Raw genomic sequence first — 21,291 nt, 5'->3', positions numbered from 1 at the left:
GAGAGAGAGAGAGAGAGAGAGAGAGAGAGAGAGAGAGAGAGAGAGAGAGAGAGAGAGAGTCGATGCAAGATTGAACCATCGTTATTGCCGTTATATCTTGTATATTCATGCAAACCTTTGAGGAACGCCGTTGAGAAAAAAAGAAAAGGGGAAAAAAAAAAAAAAAAAAAAAAAAAAGATTGCTTGAATTAATGGAGAACTTCAAAGATATACCCATCCATACACGTATAGATTTACATACGTGATTCTTGGGCATAACGTCGTCGCATAACCTTTTTTTTAGGACGGATTAAAATTTCCTCTCTCGCGCGCACCTTGGTTGAAAAGAAATCTCTGGCTGCGATTCGATGCGATATCTTCAATTATACCCTCCCTCTTCCCTTCCCCCCCCCTCCCCTTCCCCCCGCTCTGCGTGCTCGTGTACACAAGTTTTCCACCAACAATGATCGGAATTCGTGCGTTGGGAAGAGAATTTTAAAGCCACCCTGCGTGACGCGTGTACGTGAATAAACGATGTGGCCACGCCTTTCTTTCACCTAAAACCGCGTTTCACACACTGGCTGGAGATATCGTTTACCCGGATTGTACGAAACTGACACCTCGGCCAACCTCAGGTGCTAAACCCTCGAGGATATATACGCGTCAGAAAAGTCTCTTTGCTTTTTGCATTAACGAGTCTGGTGTAACATTCGATATCTGAATTTTCTCTTTTTTTTTTTTTTTTTTTTACCCGATACTATAAGAAGAACTCGTGCCCGAGATTTGTGAACGCTCTTTTCTTTTCCCTTTTCAAAGAATGTTAACAAGATCCAATTGTTGTTACTTCCTTTATATCGATAATCATCCCTTCAGTAGTTCAGTAGTTTGGCCCCAATAAACGAATTAATCACAGGATTAGTAATCATCCTCCGTTTTACGATTTCCTAGAAAATTGCACGAGTCTAATACGACGCCGTCACCGATAAAGCAAAGTGAAACGTCAAAAACACCGTCAAAAAAATAAAAAAATAAATAAATATTGAAACGAATCATTGACCAAATTGCTCCTTTCCTACAATTTTCTTTCAATCGTGAATCGCGCAACCTCGCGTAAAAAAAAAAAAAAAAACGGTCGACGTGAAGAAAGAAAAAATTAAAAGGAAAAAGGAAAAAAAGTCGAGAAGACCTGGACAAAGTGAGTCACGGGTGAGTCGAAGCGCCCATGGAGGATCGATATCTCTCCACTCCCCCTCCCTCCCCCCCCTCCCATGATCGTATCACGAAGCCATGATCGGCTGAGTATCTCGCCGCACTCGAGATTTCCCTCCAGTTCCAGCGTCGATTCGTTCGAGCGGGAGAATTAGCAGTGACACGTAGAAGGGTACTCGTGTCGCGGCAGAACGAAAGCACCGGGCGGGAGGGAGGAGGGGAGAGAGAGATAGAGAAGGGGGGAGGGAGAGGGGGAGAGAAGGAGAGATTTATTAGCAGCCGGATAAAGTTGGCGGGTGACGGGGAACGGCGTGACGTCTAAATCATTCAGCCTGTTCAATAATGCAGAAACGCGACGCCACCATCGTGCACGATTTGGGTCAGATTCTCGAAATGGACGCCGACCTGACCCCGTGCAAGGGGACAACGAACGTCAAATTGAACGATTCGTCGTCTCTCTGGCTAGAGTTCGTCGATCTTTGTAAGAATGGTTTAATTTGTCGCTGGTTTCATGGGGGTGAGAGGGGCTAGAGGGGCGTTTCGTTCGAGAGAATAAGACAATAGTTAGGAGAGGTGTGGTCCTTTTTTTTCAAACGCGTATCACATCGATCTTGGGTATTGCAATATTATTGGGCTTCTTTTAAGAAGTATTTTCAAAGTGGAAAAATACTCGTAATAGGAGGAAAGATGTATAGAAGTTTGGGTATGGTATGGTGGAGGATGCGTGGAATAGCATCTTTATACTTGTTCGATTTTTGCGTTGAACAATTTTCTAAAAAATAAGTATTTTTTTTTTTTCTTTTATCATTTAATGATGCGTGATTTCGATACGGTGAAATTAAATACGAAATACATGCATTAAACTGATATCTATTCTAATATTACGAAACATGTACATGTTCGGAAATTTAATAAAATCTCCACGAAATTTTTTCCTTTCCGATCGTATATCACGATTATTAATATTTTAGAAACTTTCCAATGTGAAATAACATTTCGAAATTTGCAAATCCTTGAAATACGAAAAAATCGTTCAAATTCTACGTTCCTCTACGAAATTAATCCCAGCTCCTGAATATCTAGGGGTTACCAAGAAATTGTCACTAGATCATTAACCATTTATACCAAAAATATTTGAGACTCGCATCTCGAACGAAATATCGAACAATTTTAACGTTAAATATATGTATACATACTTTGATATGAAAAACAAAACTTAAAAGAGATTATTGCAATCGATTAATCAGAGCGGAGAATTCTTTGGCAAAAAGTCTTTACGCGTCACCGTCAAATCAATTTTTCTACGTGCTCGTAACGCGGTGCGCGTATATAAGTAGGAGCGTGACATGAAAAAACGTCGCGGGCCGCGATCGCCTCCGACACGAATGGAAGAACAACAAGGTCCACGAGTGTGCGTGTGCGTGCGCGCGTATGTGTGTGTGTGTGTGTACGAGTAATGAAAGGTTTTGCTTACTCGAGTAGTGATCCTCCTCGGATATGTCGGCTGGCTCCGGGGTCGAGATGTTTTCCTGCAACAAGATGCAAACGCGTCGTTAGCGCCAGTGCAACCACCGCCACTTGTCGAACGATTTTCTCGCGCGAGAGGTGCAAAAGAGCTTTTCAACTTTTTTCCCCACAAACGCCCCCCCCCTCCCCCCACGTGCTTTTCGCACCACCGCCGCCGCCGCCACCACCACCATCACCGTAATTCTTAATAAGAGAGGACGCGACGAGGAAATATAAAGCGTATTCACTATTTCAACGCCCCCCGTACTTGGTGAAAAAAAATTTATATAATATTTATTGCACTCGAGCACGTTTTACCACTCACGGTAGCAGCGAGATAAAATAGTGAATTCGGCGAGCGAAGAGAAACAGTTTTCGAAATTTATTTATTTATCCTCTTTTTTTCCAAAAGATGGAAGCGGGAAAGTAACAGTTGGTGATCAGACATCTGGCGGCGGATTCAAGAACCACCACCCTTCTACTTGAACGATATCTCTCGCTTAAACGCCAATTATTAACCACCTCGATAATATCCCCTCGATAACGTTTTTCCTCTCCTCCAATATACAAATACCTTTTCCTATACCTTTTAAAATTTCCTATAAATAAATTCAAAAAAAAAAAAAAAAAGGACACTCCACTCCACATAATGGACGAGAAAATTGGGAAAATTCGGATTCCCCGCTCGGGACACTCGAAATCGTCGAAAGTTGAGATGAAAAATCGGCGAAGAGAAGCCGAGCCTCTTGCGTTTCACGGAATCGCGATTGTCTTCGTCCGCGATTGCGCCACGCTCGAAACGCACCGACACAGCCGTACTTTCCGTACACCCACGGAACGGCCGTGGACTTTATTGTCCCGGATCGAGAGCTGGCGGCGGCTTGCGGTTCGTCCGAACGCAAATTACTTACGCCTCGGCTCGGCGACGTGCCGTGGGAGATCGAGGCACGTAGAGAATCTCGGATCGATAGGCTGCGCTTGGGGGAGGGAAAAATCGTAAAAGCGGATGAATGACGCGATTTAGATGATTCGCGGCGTAAGGTAAACGTGCTGGAGAAAGGGATAAAAATATCGTTGTTGGTTAAACGAATGATACACGTAACTGCATATAATTGTTGTTGGTTAAATAATTCGAATGATGGTACTAATGTCTGGAGTGATGATATCACGGTGGGGATAAGTGTTGTCTACGGTATTTAAGGAACGATCTATGCATATTGACAAACGATTATTTCAAGTAACGTATACAGTTGTGTATTTAAAGAACTGTGCTTGCTTGTCCGCATACAGGACAGGAAGGCAGATACAGGTCTTCGACGTGTATATTGAATAACGCGCTCCTACGATTATTAGCGGTGGATAATCCCCGTGGATGATGATGGTATTATTTAAAGAACCATCCACTCGAACTGGATAAGCGTGGTTCGCGACAAGAAAAACCCCGTATCGAACTCGATCGAAAAAAAAATTAGATTTTCTCCTCTCCTTTCCGATCCCAGGGAACGATCGTGACACCATCGGTCCCTTCCTCGTCACCCAGGCGAACGAAACGAGGCGAGCGCTCGAGGTTTCGCAAGGCGCGCACAGGCCTGGCCGGCAGGGACCCGCGGCTCTCCTATCTGTGTCAGGTCTCGTGTTGCAACTGCAGAAGGTCGACCGGTGTACGCGCCGCGCGGGGAGCACGGCCAATTGATACAGGCCGCAATTTTGTCCGCGCCGGTGTTGTGGAGGACGACCGTTGCATACCGCGCTTGCAAAAACACGCACGCTGATGTAACACGCCATTGTCGAAAAAGCGAAATTTCAAAATTAATTTACTCTTTCCTTTTCGAAAAGATTCGCTTTATCCATAGTCGTAATCCATAGTCGTTTCGTTAATCCTCCTTTCCACGATCTTAGTAAGATCGTGTTCGAGAGGAGAACGAACGAAACAATTAAACGTAAAGTACGCGTGTGTGTATATATATATTAACCATGGGCGAATTGATGGTGAATCGCGAATAAAAGGTGAATCCATTAACCCATATACCGGATACCGGCGCGCGATAAATCTTTCCGCCTGCCTAGTATCGCGTGAATTGCGCAATGCTCCTTGAGAGACGGGGAGGGGGGAAAGCGTGAAACGGAAGAATAAAAAAAAAAAGAAAAAAAAAAGAAAAGAAAGGAGAGGGAAGGATCATTGACACGAATAGCTTCCTTTGAGAAAACGAGGGGGGGGGGCGATGATTTTACATCGTGTTCGAGTTTCCTCGAGCCCGTTCCTGAGAAATCGCGACATCGTTTCTGTCATCGGTTCCGAGAAGAGGAATCGCCACTCGTCCGAGGAGAGGATTCTACCGTTACAATCCTCCCGCGCATTCCACTCATGATCGAAGGAAAGCTTGCCCACCACGCGGCAGCCTGCCTTTTAATAATCGGTGGAATTTATTGGCCGACACAAGTCGAGATGCACGGGTTATTTTAAGAATTCTTTCATTAAGAATTTAATAAAGTCCCGGTACGTAGTTGCGACCGGTATTTACACCGGTTGTTCGTTTCCGGATCCGCCAGGTGGCGCCAGCGTCGGCGAAAGTTTCGTTACAACCTCGCCTTTCTCAATGTTCAAACGTAAGCTCGATCGTTATCGAATTCGAATTTTCATTCAAATTCGAGGAATTAAAAATAAGCGAATGCTAGATGGATATTTAATTCGATACACTTTATGAGATATCTAAGTGAATACGTGTTAGGCTCGTTAGATGGCGCGTATATTTATTATTAAGCATCTCGTGTGAAACGTAAATAATTTTGCTTTGCCATTTATTACTTTATATATATATTTTTTTTTTTTGCAATTATCGTTAAAAATTTTTGAATAATTACACATTCGGAAAATCGACGAAAATTACCGATCGTATCCTCGGAGGATCGATTCTCGTATGCAAAATAAAGAAGCCAATAATCATCCCCCATTACCGTTTTTACTTATACCCAGATTAACCAGGCCGGCAATCAAATACTGTAAATCAAATAATCCGAGGCGAATATTTTCCTTTTTTTTTCTTTTTCTCTCGTCCGCTATCACCGATAAGCATAACCGGTCGACCGATCCGACTTTCCAACGAGAGCAATCCGTTTTTAGAATTTAAAATCGATTTCAATCTTCCCGCGATTAAAATTCGTCGGCATCCGACGGGACGATTTTTAACCAAGAAAATCCGTCGTCCATTCCCCCCCCCCCCCCCATTCTTCTATTTTCGTAATTGGAATCGAAGCGTTAAGAAATCGAGCAGCTATCAATTTATTCATACACGTTCTTGATAAGAAAGGATATATATGTATGTGTGTGTGTGTGTGTGTGTGTGATTAGAAACGCAATGGATCGTTAATTATGATGGTTTGGAAAATCGAAACGAAGCTTATGTTTACAACTATAAAGATTATACTTGAAATTATACTTGAGCAAACAGGGAGGAGGAGCAGTTGCTCGAGTTCGAAATATGTAATGTATTTGATTATTTCGCAAAATATGTAATTGTTATAATTGGTCCCAAAGACGGGGTTCGAATAATCGATTCTCTACCGTGATTATAATTAACTCGATATCGAAGGGTTGGGAATCGTAGCGGTGCGAGTTTTATTTTTAGAAGGGGAAGAAATTCTTTTCTTAACTATCGATCTCACGAAATAATTTCCACGATTGTCAATTTCAAAATTTCCACCTATCGATCAGAATAGCCATAATAAAATTAAATTTAAATCATCCACAAAATCACTACTTAAACGATCTTTGTTAAAAATTTTTAAAAAACAGGATTGCCATTTCGCGACATCTAAATGTAATCCCAAAAGCTTGCTTTATCGAGTGGAAGCGTCTCGGTGAAATCGGTTAACTCGACGCTTCCTTCTGCGGCCGGTGTGTGGCCTCCTCTCTCCCCCCTCATTTTTCTCCCTCCCTCCCTCCCTTCTTCTTCTTCTTCTTCTTGTTGCCGGCCTCGAAGACGAGCACCGCTCCCGGCTCGTTTCTCATTCGGCGCGGTGCGCTCTGTCGTAGGTGTATACGGCCGACTGGCCGCGCGCTCGCCGAGATTCCCATTTATCAGGGTACATCCGGCGGAAGTGGGGCGGCCCGTGCGTAGGTGAGACGGGGCGAAAGAGAGAAGATAGACGGCCGGCGGAGAGAGAGAAACCCAGAGGACATTGTTCATTAGTACCTGTGACCTCAGGATACCCTGTCCCTTCCATGATTTATGGCTCGTTCAAGCTACGAGATTGGCCGTAACGATTTCGCGGCTTTTTGCTCGATCGAGAATATTTTCCTCTGTTTGGAAATGGGACGCGTTTAATTGTTATTCAGATTTTGGTGGAACGATAAGAGCAACGAAAGGATCTTCAGGATGTTCAGAGTGAGATTTGTCTGTTGTCTTAAATATGTTGACACTAACTAACGAAGTAGCAAGGCGAAATTCCGGCCAGGATGCAACGCCGAAAGAAAAGAAAAAAAGGGAAAACAATAAGAAGAAGAGAAACCACCAAGTTCACGCTACCAGTTGACTCCCTCTCGCGTCGGTGACAATTGCTTCATCACTGTGCAAACTGTGTGACGAACCGTATCACCAGCTAGATAAACTGACGAGAACGACGCATACGCGAAACGTTGACCCGTTTGTTTAAATCACTCTTGTATAAAAAGAAGAAGAAGAAGAAGAAGAAGAAGAAGAAGAAGGAAAAAAAAAAACCAGTTGATTCCGATATAACGATCCCCCGTTAAAGCCAAATAAGAGATACCTATATACGACAGGATGACGCGCAGCAATCTCTTTTGCTCGGCTCACGCTAACGTACCGGTTCTCAGCCCAACATCTGTATTTCTCGTCTTCATTAACGAGGTGACAAACGCGTCACGGCGCGTAATAACTTGGCCTCGCGATTCTCATAAGCGTGAGCTTCTTCTTCTCGTCCCCGACTCTCGTGCAAAGAGACTAAAAAAAAAAAAAAAAACGTGGAAGAAACATCGAGAGAACACGAAAAAGGAAAAACAGGGCAAGAAAGAAAGAAAGAAAGCGCAACGAAGTGGACATCCACGAGGAATTATCCACCGTGGCGGCCTGGAACCCGGCCTATATATAAGAACGGAGAAATTGCCTGCTGGCAGGGGCGAGTTGCCTGCCGCCAGGGGCACAGAGGGAGCTGCGCGCGTCCAGGGAGATACGGTTGGAACGTTTGTTTAGTTGGCTGCAATTAAGCCACTTGGCGGCAATTGTTTGTCGCTCAGCACAGAATTCCGCTCCCACCGTGCGGATACGCGGCCATAAAGCGCGCCTCGTGTGCGTTCACCCGCTCGCGCGCCTCGTGTTGTACCAACTCGCCACCAACACGGCAATTCCAGACGATAAAAGCCGAGCGAGTTTGCCGGGGTTAGGGGTCAACCGGGTCCAGTAGCCGGTGTCCGACCAATCAGCGGCGGGGCCGGACACGCTGGCGCGAGATCGCCACGGACGATTGTCTTTTGTCTTCGGCGCGCTCGCTAAAGATGGACGGCGATGAATTGCGCGCCGAAGTCACGCGACGGCCGAGCTCTGCCCGGCTGGCTGCACACTCTTTTTTATTGGAACGATCGATTGACTGTTTGCAAGACGAGGATTGATCTTATGGATCTTGTCCTCGTTAACCAGGATATTTTAACGTTGCGTTAGCCTCGCCAATCTTTTCCTTTGTAATAATTTCGCGAAAAGTAGTATATTACGATGACGATGATTCGGATTGAATACGTTATGCCTCGATGGAATACATGATTAATGGTCAATATCCACGAGACCGCACCTCTCTCCTCGAACGCCAGGCGTTCACACAGCGCGGTCCGCTCGTAAATCGTTCAAGGAAGGTCGCACGGTTTGCATCTCGAGTACAGCCACTCCCGTATCGAGGATAAAAGAAATTGGACCGACCATTAGAAGAGAATCGGTGGACCGGTTTGATTTAGCTCGCCGTGGATAATGGGCGAATGATCGTGGCCTACCGGTGATTTCAGGGCCGTGTGTTTTGACTGGGGTGAAGCACCTATCTTCCTCTCTCGCGCTCCATCCTTGTCCCACCGAATGCACGGCGAGCGCCTCTCAATTTCGGCTCATTTGCCTACCAAATCCGACGGCCTATAAATACACGGCTACTCGTACGGTGAACGGGTCTCAAGGTCACTGGTAATTACCTCACAAAGTCAACCAGGCTCACGCCCTTGCGCGTTTCTCTTTCCACGATTCGACCGATTTTTATCGCCCATTGTTGCGCCCATCCTCGTCGACCATCTCTTTGTCTCTTTCGTTCGAAAGATAATGTTTTCGTTGTGGCGTTGTGTTGTTTTCAGCGTTCTCATTCGATACGGCGGCGTTATTTGGTCAAGTTAGTCAAATCAATTGCTAGAAAAGAATTTAAGAAAGTTTTTGATCGAAATCGATCGATTTCGTCGAGTTTCTTAAATAAAATCGTATTCGAACCGAGTTAAAAATAACTCGATACGAAATACTTTCGAAACGACAATGGGATAATTTGATCTCGAAAAATAAATGGAAGGCGAACCAAGAAGCCGAAGTTATTTCACACGACGCCGTTCGATTCTCTCTACGGTGTTGTGCACCACCTATAAACCAAAGGAGAATGAATCATCCACGAACGAGTCGCTTCTTTCTCTAAACAAGACAAAACCGACCTGCATCCTCTAACGGTCCCTTTCGAAAACCGAGAAACGTTTCGCCAGCGCCATGTTGCAACCTCCGGAAAGGGGGAAGAGGAGTCCAAGAGGACACACCTGCAACCCATCACCGAGTGTTGCGCACGAGGCAAAAAGTGTGGCCTGTTTCCAACGTTTCCATCCAGCCAGAAGAAGATGCAAGTATTTATACGATGTATAACACGTATATATATATACACACACACACACACACAGACATAACGATCGATCCTTTGCGTTAAAAAATTAGGAAACGCGTAACGCCTAATTTATTATTCTTCTTCTTACGTAATAAAATTTATATCGTGTATACCTACTACGATGACTCGGATATTTCTCTTACGAATATTCACATTTTATTACGTAAGAAAATAATATATCGTTTCTTTTTTTTCTCTCTCGAACCTTGAGATGTGTAAATTCTCTAATTTCTCTTCTTCTCTTTTTTTTTTTTTTCTTTTTTTTTTACACTTCAGTTTTACACCGAAATTCTGAATTCTTCGAATTCAGATATAAATAACTGCACCTCGATGAATTGTCTTCTCACATCTATCGTATCGTACTATTTTTCATTGTTACATACGAAAGAGGTGACAATTTGTCACAATTTGTTTCTTGTAAATCGAAACGTGTCTCCTCTTCCTATAAAATATTCTGTAAAAAAAAAAAAAAATTTCGAATCGTCTCGTATAAACCCCCCCCCCCTCGTACTAAGAACGCCCATTTCCACGGAGAAGGACCTAACCTAAAAGAAGAAGAAGAAGAAGAAGAAGAAGAGAGGGGAAAAAAAAAAAAAAAAAGAAAAAAAAACTTCGAACGCTTCACTCGCGTATCCACTCGTATCTCCGCCCAGTCCAAGGATACCGAGCGTCTTGCGCCCGTTTCGTGGCAAACGTATTCGTCTCGCAAACGAGACGAGGAGAGAAAGGGGGAGGGGGGTCGAGGAGAGGGCGCTGGTCGCGTGACGTCATCGGGAACGAATGCTCCGGAGCTTGTTCAGGTTGCGTCAGGGGGATCCGTGATGATCGTCGGAGCTCTTCTGATTCTTGGCGGGAAGGGGAGGAGGAGGAGGAGGAGGAGGAGGAGGAGGAGAAGGGGGGGGCGTGCGGGCAGGGAGGGGAGGACGACCGGGGTCACCGTCGCCGGGATAACCTCACACGTGTGCGGCCCAAAAAAAAAGGAAGGCCGAGATGGGGAGAAGGAGGAGGAGAGGAGAGGAGAGGAGAGGAGGAGGAGGAGGAGGAGGAGGAGGAGGCGAATGGCGACGACGCCTGAGGCGAGCAACTCTCCGCGTAGATGTTTGACGTGGCGGAGGGAGGTGGCCGTCCGCGGAAAAATAACAGGCTGGAAACGGAGACTACTATTCGATCGTTCTGTTATCGAACGAAGGCGTCGATGATCGGCCGGTTAATCGTGCCACCCAGGTGATAACGATTCGTTTCGTGCGCGGTGGCGAGCCAACGGGAGGGGAAAATTTTCCATACGGTTGAAGAGGAGACCGAATTATTTTTCTTCTCTTTTCAAAAAAACTACTTCTCGTACGAGCGTTAATGGCGAGCGTATTTGCATGTTAATCGTGCTCGCTCGGGATTGACTCTTAACGTGTCCCGCCAATTACTTAACATTAGCCGAGGGTACGTTTGGGGAATAACGAGTACATGTATCTCGTCCAAAAAGTTCGCTCTTAAATCGTTATGTTGTACGAGAATCGAAAGGTTCGTCCAACAACAAAGAAAGAGAAAAGAAAATACGAAACTCTCAAAATTAAACCAATAAAATGGGTGATTCTGTGTGCGTGAGAGAGAGAGAGAGAGAGAGAAGGAAAAGGGGGTCACACGCGTGTAACAAGGTTGGCTGCACCCCGGGCATAATGGACGTGTTACACGGGCGTGGATTCAGAGAAACACGGGCTCGTACATACACGTATACATGCACGAAGCATCGTATGCTCGACGGATGGACGGACGGACAAACGAATGGGAGACTGTTACACCCAATTGTCCCTCGTTGTGCGGGGGTCAAGTAAGGTAGCCAACCGGGCACCGCTGTGCACCGTTGTCATCCGTGACTGGTGCTGGATAAACTGCAGGCCGGCTCGAAAATACAACGACAGCCCGGTGGGAAAACAGCGACGTTACTTTACGATATCGTCACGCCTGTCGCCTGATATAGTAACAGGCCGACGTCGCCTCCGTGCCGTTTCCAAGCCGTGGCAAGCCTGGCCCCGATGATTAGGCCATCAGCTACGAGATGCTGCTGCTCCGCTCACTTATCTCCACGCCTCGTTCGTTATGTTCGGGCATTTTCTTCGGTTTTTCTCTTTCTTTATTTCGAGCCATATCTCGGACACGGTTTGATGGAATTCTTCGCCCGGATAAGTTTCTTTTCTCTCTCCCTCGCTCGCTTATTTAATCTCCGCTTCTTCTTCTTTTTTTTTTTTTTTTTTTTGCGATTCGTTACTCGTTCGTCATTGTTGAGAAATTTTTTTCCCTTTTTCCCCCTCGTTTAAGAATAAAGAGTTGTTGTGTCCATCCTCGGCAAAAATATAAAATATACTCGCAGAAGTTATAATTAATGTATAAAATTTCGAGCGAATTTGATGATTAAAAACTTCGGGAACGAAGAAAAAAAAGAAAATTTCAAAAAGATCCAAAAGGATACGCGAGAAAAAGAAAAAGTGGAAAAAGGGAGAGGAGAACTCATCCATCGTGTTCCGTTCAGCGCCCTTCACTTTCGCGTTCAATGGAATATTTCCAATCCCTTTTTTTTCTCTCTCTCTCTCTCTCTTTTTTTCGGGGAAACACCCCCCTCCCACGTATCGAACGCCAATCGACAAGACCCGTATCGGCGGCGTGCTCGTGCGTGAGGTATCATCTGATCGGGTGGGCATTCGGCCACGAGGGAAGGCGAACGTACGAAAAAGAGGAAGAGAGAATAGAACGTTTCGAGCACGCGCCCTACTCTATCCGCTTCCGCCGCGTAGACGCGTTCGATTCGTTTCTCTTCAGTCGCGTCTCGCGCCACGAGCAGGGAGTATGCGTTTTATCGCTTCTCTCGGATATTTTGTTTTTTTTCGACCTCCATTCGAGGTGATAAATTATTATTATTATTATTATTTTTTTTTTTTTGATTAATTCTTCCCTTTTCTTTTCTTCCGAAGAATTGTATATCTTTGAAAATTAATCTTGTGTGTAATTTTAATTATTGAGAAATAAAGCGACGAATATAATTTGGTTCTTGGAAACTTTCTGATATTTTTTCCAATTTTGGATCACGCGTAATTGAAATAAATTGAACGTGTTGAAAATTCTCGACGAAAAGAACAAGCATATTTCCGGGATCTTTTCTTTCAGATTTTTTTTGTTTATTCTTCTACTGGATAATTATCATCCCCTTGAAACTCATATCATAGATCGAATTGACGTGATGTGAAAAAAAATTTGTACGGAATGAAATTAAATGGATTAAGTGGAAATTGGGCAAAGATGAGATCAATTGAAGTGAATTAAGGGAACAGAGGGAAACGATAAGGTTTAAACGAAACTTTCGATCTTGATTCGAATTACACTTAACCACGGTGCAAAGTAAACATTGAACTTAATTTTCCATTTAATACACGCAACATTTTATGCACGCAATCTTAACACGAGCTTGTTACGTTGTCACTTAATTAATATTTAATTAATAATTCATCTCGTAACATATTTACATATATGTTACATATATACATATACCGATACGATGATAAATTATTATCTAGAAATTTTTTTTTTTTAAAATTTCATTCACTTTCTCAAAATAAAATTTCATCATTTTTCTAACATCCATTATTAAATTTTACTTCTCTCACGCCATACACCGAACCAATAACATTATCTCCATTACGTGTGATGATAAATTAATTATGAAGCAATTACAAAAATAATTAAAAAAAAAAAAGCGTATACAGAATGAAGAAAGAAAAAAATACAATAATTAACAAATATAGATAAAGACTTTTTGAAGTTCAAATTTCAAAATTAAACTTCTTCGACTTTTCTCTCTCTCTCTCTCTCTCTTCCTCCATTCGTAACACGTGATACGAATTCGACGGTGACGTTAACGAGAAGTCCAAACGAAAGAGGAACGTTCAAACACATGCGGTAAACCGATTAATATCGATCGTCGGGATCCTCTTAGCCGCGAGTCATCGGACGATCCTTCGCTTCGATCGCGATGAAACGTCCGCCTCGAATTTTTTATTCCGAAGTTTTTATCGTTTCTCCACCTCTGATAAATGTGATTCTTCGATTCTTTTTTTTTTTTTATATATATAACGATCGAAAATAAAAGGACAGATTAATGGGGTGAATGTAAAATAAGATAGATAACAGTTAGTTAGATGAAAAGCAAAGATAAAAAAATTTTTAAAAAGTAGAAAAGGAGAAGGAATTTTTGTCCGAAATTCTTCCAAATCCGATTTGTCGATCGCACGGCAAGTGTCTTGTGAGTCATCGAGTAAAACGAACCTGATTGCACTATTTTATGTACCAACTTAATTGCGCATATACATATAAAGGCTCGTTTACGCGAGAATTGTAAATAATGATGTACCGTACCACGAATAACACGTTTTATCTGTGTAATAAAAAAAGAACAGTTTGGAGGTAGAGTATAATCAAACGGGTCTTATTCAATGCTAAATCGATACAAAGGGAAACGAATTAAACACTGCTATTCAATTACATCAATTTTTCCCACAAAATATTCTTCACACACCTGAAGAGGAGACGTGCTCGTATGTCCGCATCTGCAAATGAAGCACGGAAGGATCGGAAAGAAATCGGTTTAAAATCGTTAAAATTAGTTACAATCACAGATAGGAAGAGAACGAACGTTTATTCGAATCCTTTCCACGTTATCGTCTCTTTATCAATTTGTCGCGTTTATTGCATGTTTCATCGAAATTATCTTCACTTCGAATAAGCTATCAGAGAGAATTCTAATTTCACAGGTACAAGTTAGATCGTTCGACAACTCTGGATTAACCTTAATTATTAACGTTTGTATAATGTGTTTCGTTATGACAAAAAGAAAATTCAATAATTCCAATTTCGTTCCAATTATTCGCCGCTTAACCCTTCTTTTTCTCTACTCTACTAACTCTTTAATTAAACCACGATTCTGATAAGTTACCTTACCTCTTTACCTGTTTCTAATCTGCACGCGCGAGCGTGCAGTGCCAATCAAAGAGACGAAAGATTAACCGAACGAAACCCGATCGCGATAAAACCGATAATCATCGAGATATATATATATTATATTATATAAACCATCTTCCATCTTCGTGTCCGCTTTTAAATGATGTCGATTAACGTGGCTGGATTAGGTGTGCGGAACAACGGTGCCGACCGAGGTAGTCGTGTTACGCGCGGATGCGTTTAATAAGAATATTATACGTCTGGTTAGGAATTAGCATGGAAGCGGCGCGATGAGCTCGTAATCGTTCATCTGAGTGGTCGCGGTGCGTTGGATAGATGCGTCGAGATTAATTTGTGGGAAAATTAAATTAGCCCGCTCGTTTATTCGATCACGTCCCGCGCGGAGCGGAAAGGCAACATTTAACTATATTCGTCCGATCGACAAGAATTAACCCTCTCTGTCGAAAAGGCAAAACTGCTAAAACTAATATACAGATACACAAATCGTTCAGAAGAATGGGGAAAACTCGGATATGATTTCGCATTCAAGCTAACAGTGGATAGTCTAGCTTCGGATAAACTCGGCAAAACTCGGCCACGATCGCGAACCGACGACACCCGACTTTTGCCGAAGCTTTCCGAGAAAGAGTTACGGCCAAGCATAATTTATATCCTAATTTTTCTTTCAAAACCTTCAATTATATATCTGATTGTCGCTGTATGATTATCTATATTTATACACGTACATATATATATATATAAATATATCCGTGTTTCGAAAGAGAGTTTATACGAAGCTTAATAACGCCGAGTGTCCTGGTTCTTAGTGAGAGGCAATCCCTTTTTCGGTGCACCGCCGACGTCGAAAATCCGTCGTTGCCCATCGAGGAAAACTTTTCTCTCTCTCTCTCTCTCTCTCTCTCTGAGCTCGACACAAGCGTCGAGGGGCCTCGAGTCGAACTCGCATGCGAGAAAAGCCGAGGCCTGCCAAGGGAATATTATACTTGACGCGTATATACGCTCCGCGAGGAGGCCTGTCTCGCCTTCCTTCCTAGAAAAGGAAGCTTCCACTGGCTTCCACTGGAGAAAGACACGCAGAAAGGGCTTTCTGCGACCAGGGAAGGGAAGAGGAAACGAGGTAGGGGAAGAAAATAGTAGTAGTCTGAGAGAGTTTGAAGGAGTGAGGGAGGGGATGAGAGAAAAAGGATTGAAGAGAGAGTGGAAAAAAGGGAAAGAATGTCGAGGAATCAAAATGGAGGAGGAAGGGAAGCGGCGAGAAAGAGAGGGTGGTACGATCGGGGAAATGAGAAATGAAAATTGAGAATGCGCGACAGAGGGGGCAAACAGAGCGAAAAATTGACGCAATTAAGCAAGAAGCAAGGAAATGCAAGGGAGAACAAAGCGGAGCAAGGTTGGGCAACCGCGGTTAGAATGAAGGATCGGGGGCAGAGAGGGGGAGGGGGGTGAGGAGGGGGACCGGAAAACAAGAGCGCGGAATACAATAACCGTGGAAAAGGTGGTTACCATGTGTAGAAAGGGACCGAGGGGGTTGAGAGGAAAAAAGAAAAATCTTGGGGTTTTGAAAATGGAGAATGCGATGGAATTTTAAAATCCGAATGCGCATTAATCCTTGGAGGAGATATCCAAGGAAAGGAAGTTGTGGTTTTTGAGATATCTTGCGAAACCACGATGGCGAAGGAAATTAAATTGAGTGTGATGTTCTTTTTTTTTTTTAAAATATCGTTAAAAAAAAGTAGACGATTTTGATATTATTGCATTTGGAGAACAAATTGATTTTCGATTAAAGTTTAACGAAACGATCCTAATTCCACGATTCAGAAATTATAGCGCAATTGGTTAAAATTGAGCCCACATTCGAAGACCGACATTGAACTTGACCCAATGCACAAGTCAGAATTCTATCTATCCAATGGCCGACCGAGGTGGAACGTTATGGACACACTGGCATACCTATCTCCAATCGTTCGAATCGATTAAACCTCCTATCCCGGAAGTCCTTGGCATACCTCGCTGCCAGCCGATAAACGACCGTGCGATTATCAACGGACACATTTTACTTTCTCGCCGTTGGATTTCTACCAGGAAATCCGACGATATCACCCGAGACCACCCATGGATCCAACTTGAACGTGGGCTTACGCCTCGATTCCTTCGTTTTTGCTCGAATCTATGTCCACCGAAAAGATTCGTGAGGATAACTCCGTCTGATTGAATCTTCCTTAATTCTTACTCTCTTTCTTCCATCATTCTTTCCTTTCCCTTTTTTAAAAGGCAATATATTTTTTTTCTACGTATACGAAAATTTCATCGAAATCGTGTTATTAGATGTCGTATTTATACGCGGAAATTAAATTACGGAGGAAAGCAGAAATTGGGAAAAAAAAAAAAAAAGAAAGAAAAGAATCGTAAAACGAATTTTTTTCTTTTTTTTGTATCTTTAGATAAATAGTTATTAAGTTGTGTCTTGATTTTATTCGATGTTAAACAGAAGTGAAATATTTTGTTTAAAAAGAATTAAGAATAAAAAGTTTGGACAAAGCGTAGCGAGTATAAATGCGAAGAACAATAACTGGATTGTAAACTATTGTATCTTAAAACGTTCATGATTGAAAACATCAAAGTTTATATCGATTCGAAATGGTTTCTTCGACGCAGATAATAATAGAATACGTAGTAGAATAAAATAATTACATTTATCATGTTAATAATATAATTTTGTCTATCAAGCCTATAAAATGCATAACCCATGAGACACCCAATATATATATATACACGTATCACGCTCACATTGCCAACAACGTTCTTACTAGACTCAAAAATGCAACCATAACTTTTCCAATCAATCCATACATCCACAAAACATACGATACGAAATTTATCGGACACCAGGTATACACCTCTATCCACACAACATTCTCACTATCTCAGAAATCTCTATCTATCAAAAAACTCTTTTACGTCAATTCTATAATTACATCTACGTCCACAAATTACACAAAACCCACGGGACACCCGATATACACGCATGCAACTTCAACGTTCTTACTAAAATTTAAGAGACACCCGGTATACACGCATCCATACTCGTTCAACTTCAACGTTCTATCAAAAGTCAACTGGATAATCGAATTAGGGTAGGAAATTTAGGAGACACCCGGTATACACGCATCCATGCTCGTGCGATTTCAACGTTCTTACTGCGTTCTATCAAAAGTCAACTGGATAATCGAATTAGGGTAGGAAATTTAGGAGACACCCGGTATACGCTCACGCAGGCAATTTCGACGTTCGACTCCATTTTATCGTTGACCCCCGGTTCCCTCGGTGACTCGACTCCTCCAGGCGCAGAAATCTCAAAAGCTGATCACACAAGACATCCGGACCCATTTCCAAGCCCCACGATGGCCACGCGTTGCGCGCCGGTGCTTGACGAGAGAGTATCGCGCTGTCCTTGGGCCGGATGACCAAACACGGATCGGGACGGTGACACACGCATACGAGAGAGCCTCGAAATCCTCGCGGAGAGGACTGGGGTCCCCCTCTCTCCCTCCCTCCCTCCCTCTCTCTCTCTCTTCCCTTACGTTCCTTAAGATACGCGACGACGAGTCGGGGAGAGGAGAAAGCGAATGGGACGGAATGGAATGGACAGAGGTCAATCCTGTCGCTTATCAGCGTTTGCCCTTTGCTTTGGCGCTCGATAACGGGACCAGCCTTGTAAATCGCGAGAGAGGCGAGACGAAGATGAATTTCCCGTAGCGCGGCGCGGTAACAGGGTGATTCTCTTCGAGGCAAACAGAAGAAAGTGGAAGACAATTGTACGTGAATAACAAAGTACGAATTCAAAGTTTTTTTTAAAAAAAGTTTATCGAATATCGAGCTGTTTGGATTGGAGCTCCTCCTTTTGGCTAATTAGCTAAGAATAAAGAAAATTGTTAACTTCTTGGTCGAAATAAATATTGGTATCAATATCGCGTTTGATCTCGATGTACATCGATAACTGTGCAGTTGTGTCGTTACAAAAATTGTGATTTTTGCCGCTCGACAACAATTTGAGAGCAAAGAATTGAAGTAAATCCATTCTGGCCAATTTGTACACCTTTCAGAATTCATTATTTCTCCCTCGAAACAGGAAATTCGAAGCAGGAAATTGTCGAGAGGGGGGAAAAAAAAAGAAGGAGAAGAAGAAGAAGAAAGGGAACCAACAAGTTGATCCAAGTTTGATATCCAAACATCGTCAGACTTCAACAGCCCATGTTTTTCCCGATTATCGGATTTCCTTTCTTTTTCTTCTAGCTTTCCCTTCCCTTCCCTTTGCAGGGGAATACGTAAACGAGAACTATAAGTAATCGAACGCGAACAAACTGCGTTATAAAATTGTTACCAGATAAACCGATTTCAAGATCGATTAATGCCAAAAATTTGAATTTTATCCATTTTGAAACGTGATATATTTTAAGAGGAAATATATTTATACCTGAATTTTAAACAAACAACTCTCGTTCGTTCAAAATATCTCATTCCTTTTCCATTCGTTCAAAATAAATACTCGATCGAAGAAATTGTAAACGACGATTCTATATAAAAAAAAAAAAAAAAAAGAAAGAAGAGAGATTATAATATTCGGAATGCATACTATATGAAATATCTCAGCAACAGGTTCTTTTGAAGATGCATGTGCATTCAAGCTTTTCAATTCCAAGTTCCACTTCCCGAATGAATACCACGAAACGTAAAATAAATATATTATAAATTCACTAGCATTGTCTGTCTCCATTATCAAGAATTAAAGATTTACACACACACACACAAATCCTCAAATATCAAATATAAAATTTCACCACAATAATAATAATGTTATTATGTTATTTTCCTTTTCATTCAAAAATTTCAAGAATGATAAGCAAAGCTAAGGGGAGGGTAAAAAAAAAAAAAAAAAAAAAAACCCTCCCCCAAATCCTTAACTCCCGAGGAACAATCCAATTCGAGCATCCATCACGAGGGTCACAGGCATTAATTAACGCGGTGTACAAAGACGGTGTGCACAATCCCGCCCAACGCCTGGCCCAGATACGCTCCACCTTATTACGTCGATCGACAAGACAGCCCGTCAAGACTATCTTGCCAGGAAACGTGTCAGCCTCGTGGAGGTCGACAGGATCGCGTATCCGGCACGTCCCCGTGTGACGAACAGCCCTCGATCAAACGGTGGCGTTGGATCATCGATAATCGATCGATGAGCGGCCGAATCGACCGGTGATTGACCGACCCATTGGGGACAGGGTCCACAACAAATGAGGTTAGGTTGGCCGGAACTCGATCTCGCCTCTCCAAATCCATAAATCGAGCCTCCGTTTTGTACTTCGCTAATTGCCCTCGAGAGGAATCGGTTTCTCGGAGTTTAATAAAGAGCGTATATACCTTACTATCATCTTTCTCTCTCTCCACCTGTTTTGTCTCTGCGAAAGATCTGGAGGAAGAGAGATAGACAGACAGATACTTTCGCGTGGCATCCTCTTTCTTCGCCTCTTTTACCCGGCTCCTGAGGTTTCGAGTTGATCGAGGCGAAAGAGGGGAGTCAGAGAGAGAGAGAGAGAGAGGGCGCCTCCTCCGTTTTATTTTAGCAACGCCGGGCGAAGAGAGAGAGAGAGAGAGAGAGAGGAGGAAGGAGGATCCTTTTTACTTCTCCTCCTTTTTATTCCACTGGTCGTTATAAGGTATTCTATGATGGTTCGCCGGTTCCAACGGCGCCCCTGCTAAATGGAATACGAGCGGGGGGAAAGGGTGAGAGGGAAGAGGCCAAGCGTTGCAACAGGAAAAGAAGAAACAGAAGAAGAAGGGGAAGAGGAATACGACGACTACCGAGACCAAGAAGAAGAAGAAGAAGAAGAAGAGGGAGGAGATGAGGAGATAGCACGGGGAGGGAGAGAGGCAAGCCTTCCTTCTTTTAAAGCCACCATCCTCCCCTGAACTCGGATCTTAACCCTCCGCCACCCCGCGAGGGCCACTCCTGCCCCCATTTCTCCTCGCGTTGGGAGATTTTTTCGAGGGGGAACAGAAAGAGAGAGAGGGAAGCCGACTCGTAGTCGCCGTGCTGGCAAATGTTTCTCGGCCCCGCACACCTACTCCTTCTGTGCCGTCGAGGTCGATACACGCGCTCTGCTTCACTCGCTTCGCTTCGCTCGCGAGGGAGGGAGGGAGGGAGGACACCGTCCAGTCGAGAGTTTGCGTGGACGGCCAGAAGCAGATATCAAGCCGAAATCAACTGGCAAAATGGCAAGGTATGGCTGACGGATAAGTAAGGTGAGTCTTCTGGTAGGAGGGTGAAATTATTTTTGGTCTGGTGAGCTCGGTTGGTTTATTGACCTGGCTGATCGGTTATCTTTGATGTTTCGAGTTTGATTTTCGAGGGATTGGGAGTATTGGAATCGGGAGGATTCTGATCTTGTTTCCTTCTTTTTTTTTCTTTTCTTTCGATGGATATTACTCGTATTTAGATCATCCTGATAAGATTCTTTTGATTTGGCTACGTGTTCGACTACTTTAGTTTTTTTTTTCTTCTTCTTTTTCATCTAACCAAAGATCGATCACTTTTTGGTATTTGATTTTTTCTTATGTATTTAAACAGAATGCTGGATATCAAATTAAAATTAGGAGAACGTGGAGTTTGATTTGAATTATTGGATAACATTT

At 43.1% G+C, this 21,291-nt stretch overlaps 1 protein-coding gene and 1 long non-coding RNA gene across 5 annotated transcripts in view; one reads left to right on the top strand and one right to left on the bottom strand.

The window, feature by feature from the left end:
• LOC147658518 (uncharacterized) overlaps window positions 1-21,291 on the top strand; it is a 193,540-nt gene that overhangs the window by 3,919 nt on the left and 168,330 nt on the right. The window lies entirely within an intron of this gene.
• The window catches only part of LOC100866411 (nucleolar protein 4-like), a 108,447-nt gene that overhangs the window by 48,934 nt on the left and 38,222 nt on the right, over window positions 1-21,291 (bottom strand). For all 4 annotated transcript variants that reach the window (XM_086917449.1, XM_086917450.1, XM_086917451.1 and 1 more), the window contains exon 2: window positions 2,663-2,717. In XM_086917449.1, the coding sequence (XP_086773575.1) occupies window positions 2,663-2,717 (55 nt within the window). The remainder of the gene's footprint in view (window positions 1-2,662; window positions 2,718-21,291) is intronic.

Source organism: Apis florea, unplaced genomic scaffold (assembly GCF_048593485.1).
Source record: "Apis florea isolate Af1SG1 unplaced genomic scaffold, ASM4859348v1 contig_2201_pilon, whole genome shotgun sequence".
Taxonomy (NCBI): Eukaryota; Metazoa; Arthropoda; class Insecta; order Hymenoptera; family Apidae; genus Apis; species Apis florea.
The sequence above is the reverse complement of the archived record's forward strand: the minus strand, read 5'-3'. Positions and strand labels throughout refer to the sequence as shown.